This window comes from Vulpes lagopus, chromosome 2 (genome assembly GCF_018345385.1).
Source record: "Vulpes lagopus strain Blue_001 chromosome 2, ASM1834538v1, whole genome shotgun sequence".
NCBI classification, from domain to species: Eukaryota; Metazoa; Chordata; class Mammalia; order Carnivora; family Canidae; genus Vulpes; species Vulpes lagopus.
The window spans coordinates 164085663-164107886 of NC_054825.1; the positions used below are offsets into that span (position 1 = coordinate 164085663).

General features: G+C 50.0%; 2 protein-coding genes across 6 annotated transcripts in view; both read left to right on the plus strand.

Moving 5' to 3' along the window:
- The window catches only part of PLEKHA4 (pleckstrin homology domain containing A4), a 27279-nt gene extending 25867 nt beyond the window's left edge, over positions 1 to 1412 (plus strand). For all 4 annotated transcript variants that reach the window (XM_041743467.1, XM_041743468.1, XM_041743470.1 and 1 more), the window contains 2 exons: positions 522 to 634; positions 955 to 1412. In XM_041743467.1, coding sequence (XP_041599401.1) covers positions 522 to 634; positions 955 to 1214 — 373 coding nt within the window. In that variant the 3' untranslated portion in view covers positions 1215 to 1412. The remainder of the gene's footprint in view (positions 1 to 521; positions 635 to 954) is intronic.
- On the plus strand, positions 1391 to 20495 carry HSD17B14 (hydroxysteroid 17-beta dehydrogenase 14). Of its 2 annotated transcripts, XM_041743474.1 has the most exons (10): positions 1391 to 1503; positions 1842 to 2043; positions 2557 to 2595; positions 2755 to 2837; positions 3318 to 3384; positions 8221 to 8312; positions 19436 to 19540; positions 19787 to 19854; positions 19951 to 20047; positions 20149 to 20495. In XM_041743474.1, exons 2-10 carry the CDS (start codon positions 1956 to 1958, stop codon positions 20320 to 20322), a joined length of 813 nt encoding a protein of 270 aa, XP_041599408.1. In that variant the 5' UTR covers positions 1391 to 1503; positions 1842 to 1955; the 3' UTR covers positions 20323 to 20495. The 2 variants fall into 2 exon arrangements, with proteins under 2 accessions (XP_041599408.1, XP_041599409.1); XM_041743475.1 differs by lacking the exon at positions 19436 to 19540.
- Positions 20496 to 22224: the final 1729 nt, after the last annotated feature.

Below are 22224 nucleotides of genomic sequence, written 5' to 3' on the forward strand. Positions count from 1 at the left end.
TTTGAGTACTCGAGTACAGACTGAAGAACCTTTTAGAGATTCTTGAATTCCTGGGGCATCAGAAAGCCCTAGGTCCGCATGATAACTGCAGCTCCCCAAACTGCAGAACTGGGGGTATAGCAAACTCTGCTCCTGCGTCAGGAAAGCAGGTGGACTTTAGACGGGAGTAGACTACAAATCCCACAATGCACGCGGACGTTTATGGAGGCCACGCCCTGTTTAAGGTCCTCTAGGGACACGTGCTTGGAACTACAACTCCCAGAAAGACGCGCGTGGCACTGCGGTACTAGCTAACTGTAGAAGACCCCAAATCTCTTTTTTCTTAAGATTTTATTTATTTATTTATTCTTGGTAGACATAGACAGAGAGAGAGGAGCAGAGACTTAAGCAGAGGGAGAAGCAGGCTCCACGCAGGGAGCCCGATGCAGGACTCGATCCCGCGACTCCAGGATCACGCCCTGGGGCAAAGGCAGGCGCTAAACCGCTGAGCCACCCAGGGATCCCTCTCTTTTTTTTTCTAGCCCCAGGAACACCACCCCTTATTTGCCGACAGCCGAAGGTCACCGGGAGCGAGTCCTCAGCCTCTCTCATGCTCTGGCTACTGAGGCGTCGCAGTGGCACAGATTGATGACAGGTGAGGGGCTGGGGGACCTTGGACCCCTGGGTTTTAGGGAAGAGGGAGCCAGAGCCTGGAGTCCTTGCTGGTCGGGGGAGTGTGAGAGCTGCTGGGAATCCTGTGTCTGGATGAGAAGAGTGCCGTAGAGGGCTTGGGAGTTCCAGATCCCAGGCAGGAGGGGACAGGGGTTCAAGACTCCTGGGTCAGGGGGGCGGGGGAAGGGAGTGGGGCCAGACCTGTGGGTCTGAGGGAGGATGGGACTGGGGGCTCGACTACTCGGTCTGAGAGGAAAGGGGTCCCCAAGTTTGCCATTCTCACTTCCCACTCGTGCTGTCTAGGTGGAAACTTGGACTCCCGAGGAGACCCTCTTCCCCCTGCGCCGCCGCCTCCGTCAGACCCCACCCCCCAGGGGACCTCGCCCCCGAGATCTCCAGTGGCTAATTCCCGCTCAGCCGGGTTCTCCCGCGGAGGTAGTGAGCGCGGCGCAGGCCCCGCCTCCTGGGAGCCCACGTGGGCATCCGGGACCGCCCCCCCCGCCCTGACCCAGGAGGAGGGGGCGTGGCCTCTGCGAGTCACGCTGCTGCAGTCCAGCTTCTGACCCGCCCCAGCGCCGCAGCCAATCGGAGCGGGAGGGGCGTGACCCGGGGGTACCGCCCCGAGACCCGAGCCGCTCTGGGCGCCTGGGGGCGTGATCTGGTCCCCGCGGTGGCCTAGGGTGGGAGACATTTCCAGGGCCAAAGTTTGGTTTTCCCAACACTTGTCCAAATTCGGATTAAAACTTTGAACTTCTAGTCAATAAATTTCTGTCTGTTTGGGGTTGTGACACTGGGGTCTCTTCAGGGCGGAGCTGGAGCCGTGGCCTCCTGCGTCCTGACGGTCTGAAACCTGTAGGTCTGGAAAAGGAGGGAAGCAGGGCCTAGATTCCTGGGTCTGAGGGAGGAGGGGGTTGGATGCCGTAAATCCTGAGTTTGAGGAAGGAGGGGATTGGGGGCCCAGACTCCTGGGTCCGAGGGTGGAGGGGTTGGGGACCCGGACTCCTGGGTCTGAAGGTAGAGGGTCTGGGGGCCTGGGCTCCTAGGTCTGACGGAGGAGGGGCTGTGGGCTGGTTGCCTGGGCTCCTGAGTCTGAAGGAGGAGGAGCTGAGGGCCCAGACAACTGGGTCTGAGGGAGGAGGGGGCCGGGGCAAACTTCCAGGCTTCTGGCCTTCCTGGCAACGCCCCCCCAGGGCCGGCCTTCCAGGATCCAGCCCCTATTTATGGTTCTGCTCCACGGCCTCACCGGACTGTGGAGGTGGAAAGAAGCAGAGAGTGAGTGACAGGGAGAGTCAGACAGAAGCAGGATGGCAACAGGGACGCGCTATGCCGGGAAGGTGGTGGTTGTGACAGGAGGCGGGCGAGGCATTGGAGCCGGGATCGCGAGAGCCTTCGGTGAGTAGGGGTCTGGCGAGTCAAGGTCTGGCTGCTTGGGGAATATGAGAGACTGGGAGCGGAGGGACCCTGGGAACTAGTGGGTGTGGGAACTTCAGTACTGGAGTAAAGATTCTTAGCCTATAAAAACCCAATTTGCAATGTTAATGAAAGGGTTGACAGCCTAAGCCTGGGGCCTGAGCTTTTGGCAGTTCTCCAAAAATGGTTACTCTCTTTTTCTGGGTCTCAGTTATTCTATCTACAAAGTGGGGGTGGCTGGGGGAATGTGGCTTGCAGGTTTCAGGTTTATTCTGGAACCCAGGGATGGGGGCTCAGGAACCCCAGCAGGCACCTACAGTGGCCAAGGAGACTATGGGTCAAGTCTTCTGCCCTTTGCTCTAGAGGAACATCATGGGACTTTGGGGTCATGAGGGGAACGTTTGGAAAGATGGGCCCCACTCCAGGTGGCCACAGGAGGGCAGCAGAGGCCTTTGTCAAAGTCTGTGCTGGAATAACCTGTTTTTCCATTCTCAGTGCAAAACGGGGCCCAAGTGGTTATCTGTGACAAAGATGGTGAGTGAGCGTCCCTTGGTCCTCACCCCAGCCCCCACCTCCCTCACACCCAGGAGACTGGGCCCCCAGGCCCTTTCCTCTCTCAGACCCAAGAATCAGGACCCCAGCCCCTCCTCCCTCAGATCTAGGATCTGGACCCCAGCCCTTCTCTCCCTGCAGAGTCTGGGGGCCGAGCCCTGGAGCAGGAGCTTACTGGAATTGTCTTTATCCTCTGTGATGTGACCCGGGAGAAAGATGTGCAGGTGAGCTATTCTTGACCCTGTCTGGCCCCAAAGACTGCTGCTCATTCCCGGACATTCCTTGATTCTGCTGGCCAGGTTCTGGGTCTCCTGCAAAGTTTCTCCTTTATCTCTCACTACTTCGGGGCTCTTGTCACACCTGTCACATAGACTGGAACAACAACAAAAATCCCTCACAGTGGATCTCCTTCTGGAAGAGTCTTCCTCTCCCGCCTCTGGGATTCTATCCGTTCACTTCGGTCAATGTCTCTCTGATGTCCACCCTCCGCCCCCCACCCGGACACCAGGTCTCTGCAGTGTGAATATATCCAGCCCTCTGGTGATTTAGGGGAAGCCCCCACTTCCTGTAGCTCCCTTCACCTTGGCTGTGATCCACCTCCCCCTCTTTCTTCCCCTTTGCTTTTTTTTCCCCCCTTTGCTTTTGGGAGTCCAGGCTCCTCAAGGCTGGGTGCCAACCCTGCTCACTTACCTCTTTGTCCTCAGACTCTCATTTCTGAGACCGTCCGTCGTTTTGGCCGTCTGGATTGTGTAGTCAACAACGCTGGCTACCGTGAGTTGTGTGGCCCACAGGCCATTCTCCCTTGGTGTCCACCCACCTCCCAGCTTCCATCCCTTCCTTTCCCTACCCCTCAGTTCCCCATCTGTCTTCTCCATACCCTTTCCCATCCCCCTGTCTCCTTGGATGGGACAGTACAGCCCTGGAAGGCCCTGCACTGGGGCTCACATCCTGGCTGGTTCCATCCTGGCCTCAGTTCTTCTGTTTCTAGAATGGGAATGATGATCATGAACAACAGAGTTGTTGTGGGTATTGAATAAGATAAACTACTCGGCCTCATAATTATCACAAATATCTTGAACAAACAGCTCCCATCTTGTGGTCTCAATTTGCTTATCTATGAAGTGATGGCAATGACCCTTCCCTTTGCTGATGACTATGAAGGTATCCTCATGCGTGTGGTTTTTTAGGTCTTAGCACGGTGACTTTGAAGGGGAAATGCTGTCAGCTTAATGACTTACCCTTCATAAGAATCTCTCATGTTGGTAAGCCAGGGCTCAGAGAGATGAACTGATTGCACTGAGGTCACACAGCAAGGCCTGTCATAAGAGTGACATTCTCTTCAGCTGCACAACATGCCCCCCTGCTTATTGTTGGTTTTTTTTAAGATTTTATTTATTTGTTCATGAGAGACACAGAGAGGGAGAGGCAGAGACACAGGCAGAGGGAGAAGCAGGCTCCATGCAGGGAGCCTGATGTGGGACTCCACGCCCTGGGCTGAAGGCAGCGCTAAACCGCTGAGCCACCCAGGCTGCACAACCCTCCCACTCCCTCCACCACTGCATATTGGCTGGGCAACTTTAAGCAAGTGGCTCACCCTCTCTGGGCTGCATTTTCCTCCTTATATTGTTGTAAAGATCAAAGAGATGGCGAATACCAGTTCATCCTTTCTCTCTGTATCCTTTGTACATTCGAGACATATTTACTGAATGCCTACCATGTCCCAAGTTCTTTCCTAGGGGCTGGGGAGTTGGCAGTGAAAAATAAATTGTTTTTTTAAGATTTTATTTATTCATGAAAGATGCACAGAGAGAGGCAGAGACATAGGCAGAGAAGCAGGCTCCCCTTTGGGAACCCAATGTGGGACTTGATCCCTGGGATAGTGACCTGAGCCAAAGGCAGACGCTTAGCCACTGAGCCACCCAGGTGTCTGGCAGTGAATGCAATAGATAGAACATTCTAGTCTTCTTGGGATTCACGTTCTTGAGTAAGAAAAATAGGCCAGAAATGATAGTTAATCTGCCTCATCCATGGATTCCTGTGTTTGTGAAGTCACCAACTTGCAAAAAAATTTTTTTTCGTAATCTCAGCATCAGTACTCACTATGCTTTCCAGGTATTTGTGGACAAGTATGGAGTAGCAACAAAAATTCCCTTTGCATGAAGCACATGTTCTCAGTTAAGGTCAAACTAGGTGTAGCTGTGCCCTCTGATTTCAGAGGATGGAGACTATGGAAGTGCAAGGAGCTGCCCTGGGGCCCACTGGATGGGTTAAAATTCCAACACTGCGGCTTCTAGCCAATCTCTTAACATCTCTGAGCCTTGTTTCTTTGTTTGCAAAATAAATAAAATGGAGTCTATTTTATTGTTTTTAGGATTAGGGGTTGTTTTTAGCATTTAAGACTATGATCTGTTCTAGGATTATTGTTTTTAGAATTAGGAGTTGTTTTTAGGATTTAAGACTATGATCTGTTAGATATGCAAATATCTATATGCCTGTGTGTATACACATGTCTACGTGCATACATATATATAGTGTCAGCCAGTTTGGGCTCCTGGAACAGAAATACCACCTAAGGGGAGGGCTCAGACAACAAACATTTACTTCTCGCAGATTTGGAGGCTAGGAAATCCCAAGATCCAAGTGCCAGGAGATTCGTGTCTGGTGAGGGCCTGCTTCTTGCTGGGTCTAAGTGCACTAATCCCATTCATGAGAGGTCCATCCTCTCCACTTAAAATCCCCTTCTGGGACACCTGGGTGGCTCAGTGGTGGAGCATCTGCCTTCAGCTCAGGTCGTGGTCCCGGGATCCTGGGATCACGTCCCACATCAGGGTCCCTCTTGGGAGCCTGCTTCTCTCTCTACCTGTGTCTCTGCGTCTCTGTGTCTCTCATGAATAAATAAATAAAATATTTTAAAAATAATAAAATAAGAATATTTAAAAGAATAATAATAATAATAAAATAAAATCCCCTCCCATAGGTTTCACCTCCAAGTGCCATTGCATGGAAGGTTAGGATTTCAACATATGAATCTCGGGGGGTGGGGAAACGCGTTTAGTCTGTAATATTACATACTATTATATAATATGTACCTCTTTCCCAGAGGAACAGTGGTGAATATTCCCTAATTCAGTATTCACTGGAACTTTATAGACCATAACTGCCTTGAATAATGAGAATCGACTATATATACTAGCATGTTTGTTGGTGATAAAGGCTATAAAGAGAAATAAAATTGGGGCACCCAGCTGGCTCAGTTGGTGGAGGCTGCAACTCTTGGTGTCGGGGTCGTGACTTTAAGCCCCACATTAGGCATAGAGCTTACTTAAAACAAAACAAGCTGTTTAGGGTCTAGAGAATGGCAGGAGCTTTTTTGTTTGTTTGTTTTCCAGAGGCTGGGCTTTTTTGTTTGTTTTAAAGATTTTATTTATTTATTTATGAGAGACACAGAGAAAGAACAGCAAGTGCTCAACCGCTGAGCCACCCAGGTGTCCCAAGGGGCTGTTTTAAACAGGATCCAGGGATCCCTGGGTGGCGCAGCGGTTTGGCGCCTGCCTTTGGCCCAGGGCGCGATCCTGGAGATCCGGGATCGAATCCCACGTCGGGCTCCCGGTGCATGGAGCCTGCTTCTCCTCCCTCTGCCTGTGTCTCTGCCTCTCTCTCTCTCTCTGTGACTATCATAAATAAAATAAAATAAAAAAAATAAAGATTAAAAAAAAATAATAAAATAAAAAATAAACAGGATCCAGGGTCGGTTCCCTGAAGATGTTTGAGCAGATCCTCGAAGGAAGCCAGGCCACAAGCCCTGGGTCCTTGGGGAGGAACAATCCAAGATTCCCTCAGCTTCCTGCCTGCCATCTTGTTTTCCCCCCTCATTGTGCCTTCCTCCCCTGGCCTCCTAAAGCCTTGGAGCCTTCAAGGTGGCCTCTCCCCACTGCCTGTGTTTTCTTTTTCTTTTTTTTTTTTTTTATTTATTTATGATAGTCACAGAGAGAGAGAGGCAGAGACACAGGCAGTGGGAGAAGCAGGCTCCATGCACCGGGAGCCCGACATGGGATTCGATCCCGGGTCTCCAGGATTGCGCCCTGGGCCAAAGGCAGGCGCCAAACTGCTGCGCCACCCAGGGATCCCTGTGTTTTCTCCTAATTCTTATTCCCCTATCTTTCCACCTCCTTTTCCTCTGAACATTGATTTTTCTGTCCCTCTACCCACACCCCCTCCCCTCCCACCAATTCCTCCTATTTATTTTACAAATATGTTATGGGGCTAAGTATTAGGCCCAAATATTGACTCCTGAGAGAAAAATTTTTTAAAGATTTTTTTTTTTTTTTTAATTCATAAGAAAAAGAGAGGCAGAGACACAGGCAGAGGGAGAAGCAGGCTCCACACAGGGAGCCCGATGGGGACTCGATTCTGGGTCTCCAGGATCACACCCTGGACTGAAGAAGGCAGCACCAAACCGCTGAGCCACCCAGGCTGCCCCCTCCCTTTTTTAAATTTTGTTTCTTTATTCATAGAGGGGCAGAGACACAGACAGAGGGAGAAACAGGCTCCATGCAGGAAGCCTGATGCGGGACTCAATCCCAGGTCTCCAGGATCACACCCCAGGCTGCAGGCGGCGCGAAACCGCTATGCCACCGGGGCTGCCCCGGGCTGCCCTTTTATAAAGATTTAATTTAATTTAATTTTTATTTTTACTATTTTTAAAAAATAGATTAATTAATTAATTAATTTTTATTTATTTATTCATGAGAGACACAAAAAGAGGCAGAGGGAAGAGCAGGCTCCCCGTGGGGAGCCCGATATGGGACTCCATCCCTGGATCTGAGCCAAAGGCAGATAGATGCTCAACCACTGAGCTACCCAGGTGCCCTTTAAAGATTTTCTTTTCTTTTTTTTTTTTTTAATTTTTTAATTTTTATTTATTTATGATAGTCACAGAGAGAGAGAGAGGCAGAGACACAGGTGGAGGGAGAAGCAGGCTCCATGCACCGGGAGCCTGATATGGGATTCGATCCCAGGTCTCCAGGATCGCGCCCTGGGCCAAAGGCAGGCGCCAAACTGCTGCGCCACCCAGGGATCCCAAGATTTTATTTTCAAGTAATCTCTGTATCCAATCTCAAATTTACAACTCTGACCCAGACAGCCAGACACTCTGACTTGGGAAATTTCCTTGTTTTTTTTTGTTTTTTGTTTTTTTTTAAACTAAGGTCCACACCCAACAAAGGGCTTGAACTCACAACCCTGAAATCAAGACCTGAGATCATGTGTTGGATGCTCTACCCATTGAGCCACTCAGGCGCTCCTAGCTTTGGGTGGAACTTTCTCAGCCCGAAAGCCAAGTGTTGTCCTTCTGTAGATAAGGAGACTGAGACACAGAGAGGCAAAGTGACTTACTAAAAAGTCACACAGCCAGGAAGTGGCAGAGGCTCATATTGGAAGCTGGGCCTTCTGGCCTGAGACCACTTTTTAATTCACCTCCTTTCTTCCCTGTGATCCCTGCCCCTCTTGTCAGCCACCCCTGACCGGACCATATCTTCATTTCTTCCCTGTTCTCTGTGTCACTCCCTCATTCCTTCTGCTTCTGTGTCTCCCACCCCCTGCCCTTAGATCCACCTCCGCAGTGGCCCGAGGAGACCTCTGCCGAGGGCTTCAGGCAGCTGTTGGAGCTGAACCTGCTGGGGACATACACCGTGACCAAGGTGAGAACTATGGCCCACGCTGTCAGGCCAGGTGGCCTCCTGACCGGGACATTGTCAAACTCACTTCTTCTTGGAGCAGAATGTTTCTGCTGCGTTGCTTATTCCAAAAGGACTCTGTTCTTTATAGCCAATATATGGGTGCTAATCCCTACATTCAGCAGAAGCTAGCTGTGTGGTGACCTGGCCCAGTCTTCTTAGGGACCTTCTAGAACCTTCTAAAGTGGTGTGCTGATATAGAGTTGGGGAGTAATAGGAATAAGGGTGGGATGGGGGGGCAAGAGGAGGGATTGAGGCGAGGAGTCAATGAGAGGCAGTTACAGCTTTGCCACCCAGCAAATAGCCATGGGGAACAATGAGTTTTTCCCCTTACCACCCTACCCTCTGAATCTTCCCATAAAAGCCTCCTACTTACCATTGTAGTTGAAATGCCAGCTCTTCAGAATGGTCCTCTCCTTCCCAACCGTTCATGCTTCTGTGGCACCCACACATACATATTTATTCTCTGCAACAGCTTATTTATTTCCATCATAGCACACTTTAATTCATTCAGCAAATATTTGTTTAGTACCAGCCATCTGCTGAGCATTGTGCATCCAGCACGAGACAAACATCCTTGCCCCTGGGGAGCTGACATGCTAACGGGGGAGACAGGCAGTGAGCAAGTAAATAGATCTTAATGTCAGCGAGTGATAAGTGCCATGCATGAGAGTGATGGACAGGTGCAAATGCTGTTTTTTTATAATTTTTTTTAAAATTTATGATAGACAGAGAGAGGCAGAGACACAGGCAGAGGGAGAAGTAGGCTCCCTACAGGGAATCTGATGCTGAACTCAATCCCAGGACCCTGGGATCATGCCCTGAGCCAAGAGCAGACACTCAACAACTGAGCCACCCAGGTGTCCCAAAACTTTTTTTTAAAGCAGGCTCCATGCCCAGCGTGGAGCCCAATGTGGGGCTTGAACTCATGACCCTGAGATTGAGACCTGAGTTGAGATCAATAGTCAGATGCTGAACTAACTGAGCCACCCGGGTGCCCATATGAAACTTTTTATTTTGACATTTTGCAAGCATACACAAAAGTGGAGAGATGTACTGAATTCCTTACACCCGTTACCCAGCATTATCAACATTCTGTCATTCCTCCTGTGGACTCTTCATTTCTTTCTTTCTTTTCTTTTAAGATCTGTTTATTTGTTTTAGGGAGGGGAAGGGCAAAGAGAGAGGGAGAGAAGCAGACTCCCCACTGAGCACAGAGCCTCATGTGGGGCTCTATCTCAGGACCTTGAGATCATGATCTGAGCCAAAATCAACAGTCTGATGTTCAACCAACTGAGCCACCCAAGTGCCCCTTTTGCTGGAGCTTTTTATTTTTATTTATTTTATTTTTTAAAGATTTTATTTATTTATTCATGAGAGACACAGAGAGACAGAGACACAGGCAGAGAGAGAAGCAGGCTCCTCACAGGGAGCCCGACGCAGGACTTGATCCCCAGATCGGGATCACACCCTGAGCCAAAGGCAGATGCTCAATCACTGAGCCACCCAGGAATCCCTTGCTGGAGTTTTTTTTTTTTTTTTTTAATATTTTTTTTCTTTATTTATTTATGATAGTCACACACACAGAGAGAGAGAGAGAGAGAGAGAGAGAGGCAGAGACACAGGCAGAGGGAGAAGCAGGCTCCATGCACCGGGAGCCCGACGTGGGATTCGATCCCGGGTCTCCAGGATCGCGCCCTGGGCCAAAGGCAGGCGCCAAACCACTGCGCCACCCAGGGATCCTCTTGCTGGAGCTTTTTAAAGCAAATCTCAGACATATTTTATATGTGTGTTATTTAGTATGTGTCTTTACCAGATGAGGTTTTTTTGTTTGTTTGTTTAAGAGTATTTATGTGCTGCTCTTTTAGACAGGGTGGAGGTAGTCAGAAGGCTTCTCTGAGAGGTGACATTTGAGTCAGACCTCAAAGATGTGTGTCAGGCAGAGTGGTCCAGCAGAGAACAGCCTGTGCAAAGGCCCTGGGGTGGGAACTGCTCCAAGTGTAGGAGGAATAACAGGAGGTGAGAGTATAAAGTGGACAAAAGAACCTAGATCATATCTGGCCTTGTCAACCATGGAGAGGACTTTGCTTTGGTACTTGAGCCTGGAGCCAAGGAAGTGAGCTGCTATAAGTGGCAACCAGCAGCCACATGGGGAACAGGCAGGGGGCAAGGGCTTTGGCAGTGTGCCCAGGGAGGACACTGACTGGATGGTCCAGGCAGGAGGTGATTTGAATCCCACGAGGCCATTGGGTGGCTGTGGATTTGGTGGGAAGTATTCTGATTCTGGACCCATTTTGAAGGTAGTATTGTCAGGGTTTCCTTGTAGACTAGATGTGGGGGTGGATTTGAGAAAGAAATGAGTGGGGGTTTTGGCTTATGTCCCCCCCCCCCCCACCGCCCCCAGCAACTAGTGGGACTGAGTTGCCATGCATTGCTATGAGGAAGCCTGGGGAGGAGCAGGTGGGGTCAGAGACCTTTTGAGTTAGCAGGGCCTGGCAGGGGGAAGGGGCGCGGTGTGGTGGAGAGGGAGAGGAGCTGCCCAGCACAGGTTCACGTGGGATTCTTGGATCTGGGGTGAGGGGAGAGGCCTGGAGTCATCAGCTGGGAGCTCACCAACCAGCTTGAAGCTGGAGTAGATCAGAAAAGCCAGTGCAGACAACAAGAGGGGAGGAGGCCCAGGAGGGTGGGGTGGAGGTGGTGGTCACTGGTGAGGAAACTCACAAACTCTCTTTGGTGTCTCACTTGAGATTCAGGTGAAATGTTTCTGGGCAGTTGGGTGGCCTTGTTCAACCTGTGAACCCTTGCTCCTTTTTTTTTTAAGATTTTGTTCATTCATTTGAAAGAAGAGCACAAGCAGGGAGAGCAGCAGGCAGAGGGAGAGGGAGGAGCTGGCTGCCCGTTGGGCAGGGAGCCCAATGCAGGGCTCCATACTAGGACCCCAGGATCATGACCCACGCAGACGCTTTACCAACTGAGCCACCCAGGCACCCCTGAACTCTTGCCTCTGTCCCCAACTTGTGTCACCCCTAAGATTGGCATCTCCATACAATAAGATATACCCACTGTATCCCATAAAGGGGGTATATATGTAATTGTATAATATATATGTAATTTTACATATCTCTCTCAGTGCCCAGCATTTAAAAAGAGATTTCTCCTAAACAGCCCTATTTCTGGTTTTTCTTTTTTTTTTTTAATTTTTTTAAAAATTTATTTATGATAGTCACACAGAGAGAGAGAGAGGCAGAGAGAGAAGCAGGCTCCATGCGCCGGGACCCCGACATGGGATTCGATCCCGGGTCTCCAGGATTGCGCCCTGGGCCAAAGGCAGGCGCCAAACCGCTGTGCCACCCAGGGATCCCATTTCTGGTTTTTCTTGAAAGATTGGCAAAGTGGGGACGCCTGTGTGGCTCAGTGGTTGAGCATCTGCCTTTGGCTCAGGGCGGGTTCCCAGGGTTCTGGGATCGAGTCCCACATCAGGCTCCCCGTAGGGAGCCTGCTTCTCCCTCTGACTATGTTGCTGCCTCTGTGTGTCTCTCATGAATAAATAAATAAAATCTTAAAAAAAAAAAAGGGAAAGAAAGATTGGCAAAGTGGACCCACAGGACAGAGTGACCGTCTGCTAAATATGGCAGGGCTCTCCATTATACCCCAGTCCCCACCTCTTCCTGTGGGGCTATCTGACTCTCTTACCTGTCAGTGGCTAGAACAGAAGCCTCACATAGGAGTAAAGGGTCCAGATCCAATCCCTGCCTGCCTCAGTTCTCTGCCACTTCCTCCCTGCAATGTGGCAACTTACTCAGCCTGTCAGCACTTTGGTTTCTCCTGTGAAAAAAAATGAGGCTTAATAAATGGTACCTAATTCGCAGGGTTGTTCCTGAGAATTGAATGAGAGTAAAATATCCATGAAGAGCTTAGAGCATGCCTGGCACAGGGTTTCTGGTCTGTGCATTTTTATTTACCTATCACAAACATTGCCCCATTCTTTTTCCTGCGGCCAATCTCCCTAACTCAGGTTGAGGTCACTGAAATATACGTTGGGCAAATGAAGCCTGGCAGAAGCAGAAGGGAAAAGGTGAGGTTGGATGCTGGAACCCTGAGTGGGAGGGAAGGAAGTGGAGCACAGGGTGTTTCATTTACCAAAAAAGGGTGTACAAAGGTACTGGGGTAGAAACCACCCATGTGCGTTTTAAGATCTAGAGACCCTCATCTCCATCTCCACCTTCCGCTTAGCAATTATTATTTTTTAAGATTTTCTTTATTTATTTGAGAGAGACAGCATGGTCATGAGCCAGGGTGGGGGCGGGGGGGCAGAGGGAGAGGGAGAAGCAGGTCCCCCACTGAGCAGGGAGCTCAACGAAGATGATGCAGGGGCTCCATCCCAGGACCCCTGAGTTGAAGGCAGCCACTTAACAGACCGAGCCACCCAGGCACCCCTCTATTTATCTATTTTTGAAGACTTTACTTCTGAAATAATCTCTTCACCCCACATGGGGCTCAAACCTACAACCCTGAGATCAACAGTTGGATGCTCCACTGACTGAGCCTGCCAGGCGCCCCATCCAAGCTCTTTCAATTCACCCAGTTGGTCTCTATTGTATTATTACAATTAGTTCCTTTGCCTTGGCTCCAGACACCATCTGCCTATTGCATGTGGTTTTCCAGAGGGCAGAGACTGTCTGCTTGTCCACGCCTCTGTCCCAGTACCCAAAACTCTGCCCGTTGCAAAGAAATCTGTCAGCATGAGTAAGTTGCTGCCTTTACCACCATGATTAAAACAATCATCAGGGGCACCTGGGTGGCTCAGTCGGTTAAGGGTCTGCCTTTGGTTCAGGTCATGATCCCAGAGGCCTAGATCAGGTCTCTCAGCCAGCCCACTGCTCAGCAGGGAATCTGCTTCTCCCTCTCTCTCTGCCTGCCACTCCCCTTGCTTGTTCTCTCTCTCTCTCTCTCTCTCTCTGTCAAATAAATAAATAAAATCCTCGATGTTAAGAGATCACTCTAGGGGCGCCTGGCTGGCTCAGTTTGTAGAGCATCCGACTCTCTCTCTCTTTTTTTTTTTTTTAATTTTTACCTATTTATGATAGTCACACAGAGAGAGAGAGAGAGAGAGGCAGAGACACAGGCAGAGGGAGAAGCAGGCTCCATGCACCGGGAGCCCGACGTGGGATTCGATCCCGGGTCTCCAGGATCACACCCTGGGCCAAAGGCAGGCGCCAAACCTCTGCGCCACCCAGGGATCCCCAAGATTCTTTTTTGATGGCTGAGTAGTAGTCCATTTTATATATAGACCACATCTTCTTAAAAAAAAAAAAAAAAAAGACCACATCTTCTTTATCCATTCATCTGTTGATGGACATCGGGGCTCTTTCCACAGTTTGACTATTGTGGACATTGCCGCTATAAGCATTGGGGTACAAGTGCCCCTTTGGATCACTACATCTGTATCTTTGGGGTAAATTCCTAGTAGTGCAATTGCTAGGTTGTAGAGTAGCTCTATTTTCAACTTTTTGAGGAGTCTCCATACTGTTTTCCAGAGTGGCTGCACCAGTTTGCATTCCCACCAACAATGTAAGAGGGATCCCCTTTCTCCACATCCTTGCCAACATCTGTTGTTTTCTGACTTGTTAATTTTAGTTATTGTGACTGGTGTGAGGTGGTATCTCACTGTGGTTTTGATTTGTATTTCCCTGATGCCGAGTGATGTTGAACATGTGTTCATGTGTCTGTTGGCCATTTGTAGGTCTTTTAAGAAATGGCTGTTCATGTCTTCTGCCCATTTCTTGACTGGATTATTTGTTCTTTGGGTGTTGAGTTTGATAAGTTCTTTATAGATTTTGGATACTAGCCCTTTATCTTATAAGACACTTGCAAATATTTTTTCCCATTCTATTGGTTGTCTTTTGGTTTTGCCAACTGTTACCTTTGATGTGCAGAAGCTTTTTATCTTGGGCAGCCCAGGTGGCTCAGCGGTTCAGTGCCGCCTTCAGCCCAGGGTGTGATCCTGGAGAGTCCCACGTCAGGCTCCCTGCATGGAGCCTGCTTCTCCCTCTGCCTGTGTCTGTGCCTCTCTCTCTCTCTGCGTCTCTCATGAATAAATAAATATTTTTTTAAAAAGGCTTTTATCTTGATGAAGTCCCAGTAGTTCATTTTTGCCTGTTTCCCTTGCCTGGGGAGATGTGTCTACCAAGAAGTTGCTGCGGCCAAGGTCACAAAGATTGCTGCCTATGTTTTCCTCTAGGATTTTGATAGATTCCTGTTTCATACTTAGGTCTTTCATCCATTTCAAGTCTATTTTTGTGTATGGTGTGAGGAAATGGCCCAGTTTCATTCTTCTGCATGTGGCTGTCCATTTTTCCCAATACCATTTTTGAGACTTTTTTTCCATTGGATATTTTTTCTTGCTTTGTTGAAGATGAGTTGACCATAGAGTTGAGGGTCTGTTTCTGGGTTCTCTATTCTGTTACATTGATCTATGTGTCTGTTTTTGTGCCAGTACCACACTGTCCTGATGATCACAGCTTTGTAATATAGCTTCCATTTCTTTGCATCTTCCTCGATTTTTCTTTTTTTGAGATTTTATTTATATATTCATGAGAGACACAGAGAGGCAGAGACAGAGGCAGGCTCTGTGCAGGGAGTCCAGTGTGGGATTTGATTCCAGGATTCCAGGATCACACCCTGGGCCAAAGACAGGTGCTCAACCACTCGAGCCACCCAGGCATCCCTCGGCTTTTTTCATGAGTGTTCTATAGTTTTCTGAGTACAGATCCTTTGCCTCTTTGGTTAGATTTGTTCCTAGGTATCTTATGGTTTTTGGTGCAATGGTAAATGAAATCAACTCCTTAATTTCTCTTTCTTCTGTCTCATGGTTAGTGTATAGAAATTTAGCTGACTTCTGTGCATTGATTTTATATCCTGCCACTTTGCTAAATTCTTGTAAATTCTAGCAATTTTGGGGTGGAGTCTTTTGAGTTTTCACATAGAGTATCATGTCATCTGCAAAGAGTGGGAGTTTCACTTCTTCTTTGCCTTTTATTTCTTTTTGTTGTCTGATTCCTGAGGCTAGGACTTCCAGCACTATGTTGAACAACAGTGGTGAGAGTGAACATCCCTGATGTGTTCCTGACCTTAGGGGAAAAGCTCTCAATTTTTCCTCATTGAGAATGATATTCTCTGTGGGCTTTTCATGTATGGCTGTTATGATATGGAGGTATGTTGCCTCTATCCCTACACTGTGGAGAGTTTTAATCAAGAAAGGATGCTGTACTTGAGCACCCAACTCTTGATCTCAGTGTTGTGAATTTGAGCCTCACATTGGGTGTAGAGATTACTTAAAATCAATAAATAAATAAAAATTAAAAATCGCTCTGGCTCTTGCATGCAGAACAGGTCAGAAGACAAAGTGTGGGCATTGGAAAACCAGTATTAGGAGACAGTAGCATTTGTGCAAGTAAAAAGAGGTAGCCTTCATGGCCTCACATGGTCTGGCCCCTGTTTCTCCTCTGAACTTCCCCTCCTACTGCAGTAGTCTTGTGCCAAATGCCCCAGTTCTGTCCTGCCTCGGGGCCTTTGCAAATGCTGTTCCTCCTGCCTGGCCCAGGCCCAGGATTCTCCAAGACATCTCCACAATTCATACCAGAACACCCTGTTTGCAATTGCACCTACCCCAACACCCCCATTCCCCTCATCTTGCTCTACTTTTTGTTGCCTATCCCTGTTCACACTCTAGCACATTCCATTATGCACTTTTATTTCTTTATTGCTGCCTCCTCCAGGACTTGGCTCTGTGAGGGCAGAAGTTTCTGTCTTGTTTCCTGTGGCATCTCTGGCATTTACCACAGCACCTGGCACATCCTAGGTGCTCCATTAATGTTCATCGAACGAATAAATGAGGTAGAAAGAATTGTATAGATTCAAGAGGTCCTTATAAGGCACAGTGGCTAGGGCTTGGTGATGAATCAGATGAGGGACTTAAGTAGAGGGAAGCTCCAGAAGGTTCTCAGGGCTCTGGCTTAAGAAGCTGGGTGGAGGTGGACCCCATGCCTGAGGCTGAAAATCAAGGAGAAAGGCAGATTCTAGGAGGAGACAGTGGAGTGAGTTTTGCACTGAACAGATAGAAATGAAGCTGCCCAGGGACGCACAGGTGGTTCAGTGGTTGGGCATCTGCCTTTGGCTTGGGGTGTGATCCCAGGTCCCAGGGTTGAGTTCCACATCTGGCTCCTTGTGGGGAGCCTGCTTCTCCCTCTGCCTGTGTCTCTGCCTCTCTCTGTGCGTCTCTCATGAATAAATAAATAAAATCTTAAAAAAAAAATGAAGATGCAAAGGGCAGGTGAGGAGCTCTGGAAGGTGGTTCCAGGGGAGAATTAGGATATGTTGATGGGAAAACAGCCAAGCGGGGCCTCCCCTGGCAGAGCTCGGAGAGAAGCAGATCCAGGAGAAATGAAAGGTGGGAGGGAAGCTGCATGGCATCCAGGAGAGCCAGGCTCTCCTGGTCAGGTGTCCAAAGGGAGGGAAGGTCAGGCCAATAAGATTCCAGCGGGTTCTTGATGTGGGCTGCACAAAAGTGCTAGGTGACCTTGAAGGCAGGACTGGGAAATGGCCCAAGGAATGTGTGGGAGGGTTAAATAGGGACCATAAGGAGTGTGGGACAAATATTTATTCAGTGCTAACTGTGTGCCCAGTGCCAGGACAAGGGGAGCGAATGACTCATGGTGTGCAGCCCTTAGGGACCTCACGTTTGCAGGGTGGGGGTGGGGAGGGAGTCAAACAGCTGGGTATGGGGGCAGCCGCGGTGGCGCAGTGGTTTGGCGCCGCCTGCAGCCTGGGGTGTGATCCTGGAGACCCGCAATCGAGTCCCACATCGGGCTCCCTGCATGGAGCCTGCTTCTCCCTCTGCCTGTGTCTCTGCCTCTCTCTCTGTGTGTGTCTATGAATAAATAAATAAAATCTTAAAAAACAAACAAACAAACAGCTGGGTAGAGAGTGAAAAGGTTTCTGAAAGAATTAGACAGGGGCAGGGGTGGAGCCTCGGGGTAGGGGGCTGGGCCAGCCCAGGGCTGAGGGAGGCAGTAAGGGTTTCAAGGCCAATGAGAGAGAGAGAGAGAGAGAGAGAGAGAGAGAAAGGATGGAGGGGGGAATGGGAGTGGGAGTCAGGTCCCTGAGGAGCTACTGGAGAATTAGAATCCCTGTCCCCAGTGCCCACATAATCATGGTACTCGTGCCCATGTTATCCTAAAGTTCTTAAGACTTAGAGTTGTCAGAAATTCTCTTTTGCTTATGGGTTTTGCTCTCTGCTCACTGCTGGGTACAAGTATTGGCTTTGACAGTTGTCACATGACCCTGGGAGCGGCGCTTACCTGCTCAGTCTCCTCACCTGGCAAAAGGAGCTGTAGACAGTTTCTTCGTCTAGGGTTGTTCTGAGGATTCACAATGCATGTGAAGAACTGACAGTAGGGCCAGGCACATAATAGATAAATTCAATAAATTCATTTATTTATTCAAAAGATATTTATTGAGCACCTATTATGTGACAGACACCTTAATACAGGGGTGAAACAAAGTAAGAAATTTCAGGGGTGCATGGGTGGCTGAGTTGGTTAAGCATCTGCCTTCAGCTCAGGTCATGGTCAGGTCCTGGGATGGAGCCCTGAGTTCAGTGGGGAATCTGCTTCTCTCTCTCTTTCTCCCTCTCCCTCCCTCCCGCTGCCCTCCTCCTGCTCATGCACATGCTCTCTCTCTCTCTCTCTTTCTCAAATAAATAAGATATTTAAATAAATAAATAAATAAAAATAAATAAGATGTGAGGGTGACTTTTTTTTTTTTTAAGATTTTATTTATTCATGAGAGACACAGAAAGAGAGAGAGGCAGAGACACAGGCAGAGGGAGAAGCAGGCTCCATGCAGGGTAGCCTGACATGGGACTCCATCCTGGGTTTCCAGGATCAGGCCCTGAGCTGAAGGCGGTGCTAAACCACTGAGCTACCTGGGCTGCCCAGAAGGCGACATTTGAACAAGATTTGGAGCTGCTGAGGGATTAGGTTTACCCAGGACTGTCCCAGTTTAACGCTGAGAGTGGACTGAATGTCCCATGTCCTCAAAAATGCTTCAGTCCTGGGCAAACTGGAATGGCTAGTCACCCTAGTAGAGAGTTCCATGCCTATCAGAGGAAAAGTATTCCAGACTGAGGGAACAGCGAGTGCAAAGGCCCTAGGGTTGGCACACTTAGGGTTTGCTTGAGGATACAGTCCTTAGAAAAAGTGGAGGCTGTTTTTGAGGGAGTGGAGAAGGTTTGAAAGAGCTGGTAGGGTGACCCCGAGAGGGACCTAATTTAGATTCCCTGGGAACCACTTAGAGGAGGCTGCATGCACTCATTAATCTTTATCGGCAGGAACAAGTCTTGCCCAACAGCTCAGCAGTCAAAGGAAAATAAGAGGAAGAATAGAATTTGAATTTATTCAAGGTCATGTGTAGTGAAAGAGCTGAGAGACAGAGAGGAAGGGAAGAGAGAAAGGAAAAGAGAATTAGTTTAGGGACCTCCAGGGATCCAGGGAATTGCAGAAGAGAAGCTGGTAAAAAGCAGTGCATTTCATGAAGGCCTCTCACATCACATTCTGACCACAGAGTTCTCCCTGAAACTCAGAAATACTGTCACCCCCTCGTGGATAAAAGAGCTTCTTCCCATTTCTGCAAAATATGCAGCCATCTTGCATTTTCCTATCTTGATATGGACATGAGTTTGAGCAACATACTAAGACCCAGAGCGGAGAGACAGAGACCTAGAGAGAGGAGAACAGGGATTGGGGGAGGGGGACAAGGACACAAAGAGAAGGGGGAAGAGAGAGAGGTAGTAGAGGAGACATAGAGAAAAATGCCTTCCAGACATGAAGAGATTCCTTAAACCTAGAGACACCGGCAAACCAGTGAAGGTGCTTCCTGGAGTTCTAGAACCCTGTCCCTACAAGGCAGCAAGATCCACTAGTGACCATACCAGGGCAATGCCATTGCTCCAGACATCAGGATGTTTCAGTGTGGCTGGGGGAATCCAGTGTCTCTGGGGGGGTCTGACTTTGCCTCTGTCTTCCCAGTTTGCCCTCCCCCACCTGCGGAAGAGCCAGGGGAATATTATCAACATCTCCAGTCTGGTGGGGGCCATCGGCCAGGTCCAGGCAGTTCCCTATGTGGCCACCAAGGTACCCTGCCCCTTCCCTCACTCCTTACCAGGCCCTCTGGGGACCTCAGCCCTGAGGCATGACAACCTGGGACATGTTATGTACCAAGTGTCTCCAGTGAAGCAGAGCCTGGTGCATCCCATCGGGGCTGGCAGGGAGTGCATGACTACCCCATTCTAATGTCCCAGCTTGACCTCGGGGTTGGAGGAGAGAACAGGAAGGACCTTGTCTTCCCTGGACTGAATTTTCCCCCATCATCTTCCTTAGGGGGCAGTAACAGCCATGACCAAAGCTTTGGCCCTGGATGAGAGTCGATATGGCGTCCGGGTCAACTGGTGAGCACCTCCAAGTGGGGTGGGAAGGCTGAGAGTGAGCCTCAGAGGCCATGTCTGTGGCACATTTCTCTGATCCCCTCTCCTCCCTTCCCACAGCATCTCCCCAGGAAACATCTGGACCCCAATGTGGGAGGGGCTGGCAGCCTTAACGCCTGACCCCGCTGCCACAGTCTTACAGGGCACAATGAACCAGGTAGGCATAGGGGCCAGATCCAAATGGCATGGGAGTGGCTTAGGGTGTGGCAGTCAGGCCCGGTGCTTCACTTCATTCCTCTCCCCCTTGTCTCTCCCCAGCCCCTGGGCCGCATGGGCCAGCCAGCTGAGGTGGGGGCTGCTGCCGTGTTCCTGGCCTCTGAAGCCACCTTCTGCACCGGGATTGAGCTGCTTGTGACCGGGGGTGCAGAGCTGGGGTATGGGCACAAGGCCATGAAGGGCACCCTCGTGGAGGTCCCCACCATCCCTTCCTGATTCCCACATTTCCACTTGGGCCTTCCTAAGATTCTCATCCAAATTCAGTCTCCCAGATTTCAGCTTCTCCCATCCTGTCTCTCAGGTGCAGACCCCAACTCTAGACATTAAGCCCACTTACCAATGTGCCTAACCACCCCACAAGTTCCCATAAAAGTAGTTTGCAGCCAGAAGGAGGAGGTCATCACATTTTTTTTGTGCCCTGGAGTTCTGCCACGGGGGGACCGCGTCCCCACGCCCAGCCCCACGCGTTCCCAGGCATAGCCTCGACCCGAGGGACTACAACCCCCGGCAAGCTTTGCAGCAGGCTCCTGGGAAAAGTGTCGCCGGTCGGGCTCACCCCAGCTAATACGAAGGCCCGCAGGGGAAAATAAATTAAACTCTATTAGGAGATAATAATGGAGGTGAAGCAAAAGAGCCTCCTCGTTATTATCGGTCCTTAAGGGAAAAGAGTTTTGATTTCGCAGGCTGAGCGACAGGAAAGTGGCGAGCCCGCTCCAGAAGTTCTGAGGGAAGAAGCAGCTGGAGTTGAGTCCTGAGTCAGAGGGAGGAGGGCCTGGGATCCAGATTCCTGGGTTTGGGGGAGGAGGAAACATAGGGGGGCGTGGACTCCCCAGTTTGGGCAGAGCCTACCCCGCATACCTCCGGGGGCGCTGGGGGCCCAGTCCCGGGTGAGACTTCCCAGCGAGGGTGGTGGGGCTGCATGGCTGCTGCAGATTGGCTACGGCGGGGGTGTGCGGCAATCGCTGATTGGCTGGGGCGGGGAGGGCGCGGCCTCCGGCCACGCCCCTCGCCCTAGGCCACGTGGTGGGAGAGGACTGGGGCGCGGGGAAGCCAAACAGGATGGCACCGCGGGGGAGGGCTGGGGATCTTCCTGCGAGGGCTGGCGGACAGTAACCGGGGGACAGAATTCGGGGGCAAATTATCCCAGTGTAGAATTGCCGAGGCGCAGTGGCCCAGGGACCGGAGCTGGGGGACTCAACAGAAGCAAGACTTTGGTATCACAGTAATCCAGATACAGGAGTTGGGGGAGCTCTGGCCAGAGAAGGTTTTGGGGCCACAGTGCCTGAGGAGTTCAGCATAGGGGCCACTGATGCAGGTTTGAATTGCTAGGGATTAGAGGGATCCTGATGCACTGTAATTAGCTGCTCCTCCAGGGTCCTGTAGTTGCAGAGACACACCTGACCGGGCATAACCAGGTAACCCTGTCCTAGGGGCTGTTCTTAGAGGCTCACTGATGGGTTGGGGAATTAAAAATTTTCGGGCCTCACTGATGGAGCTGGAAGGAGGCATGGTGAACCGTGTTGTTGTATCTTAAAAATTTATATATGTGTGTGTGTGTGTGTGTGTGTGTGTGTGTGTGTGTTAAGATTTTATTTAGTTAAGAGAGAGTGAGTGCAGGCAGGGGAAGAGGGAGGGACATGCAAACTCCGTGCTGAGCGCAGAGCCAGAAACAGCGGGGCTGATCCCAGAACCCTGAGCTCACGACCTGAGCTGAAATCGAGAGACGGAGGATTAATTAACCTACTGAGCCACCCAGGCACCCCTATTTGTTTTAGATATTTATTTATGAGAGAGAGCGCATGCGCGTATGCGAGCCTGGTAATGGAGCAGAAGGGGAGCGAGAGGCAGAGAATCCCAAACTGACTTCGTGCTTGTGCGGAGCTGGGTGTCAGGATCCTGAGATCATTACCTGACTGGAAACCAAGAGTCCCACGCCTAAGGGACTGAACCACCCAGCTGCCCCATGTGTGTTATGTCTCTTCAGAAGTTACAAAGATGAGGCGCCTGGGTGGCTCAGCGGTTGAGCATCTGCCTTCAGATCAGGGCGTGATCCCGGGGTCCGGCGATCGAGTCCCACCCACATTGGGATCCCTGCATGGAGCCTGCTTCTGCCTCTGT

Excerpts from the sequence above, each read along its gene's own strand:
- HSD17B14 (XM_041743474.1), top strand. The coding sequence starts at position 1,956 with ATGGCAACAGGGACGCGCTATGCCGGGAAGGTGGTGGTTGTGACAGGA. Across the intron at positions 3,385-8,220 it reads AGTCAACAACGCTGGCTACC|ATCCACCTCCGCAGTGGCCC; the intron begins GTGAGTTGTGTG and ends CCCTGCCCTTAG. Across the intron at positions 8,313-19,435 it reads GGACATACACCGTGACCAAG|TTTGCCCTCCCCCACCTGCG; the intron begins GTGAGAACTATG and ends CTGTCTTCCCAG.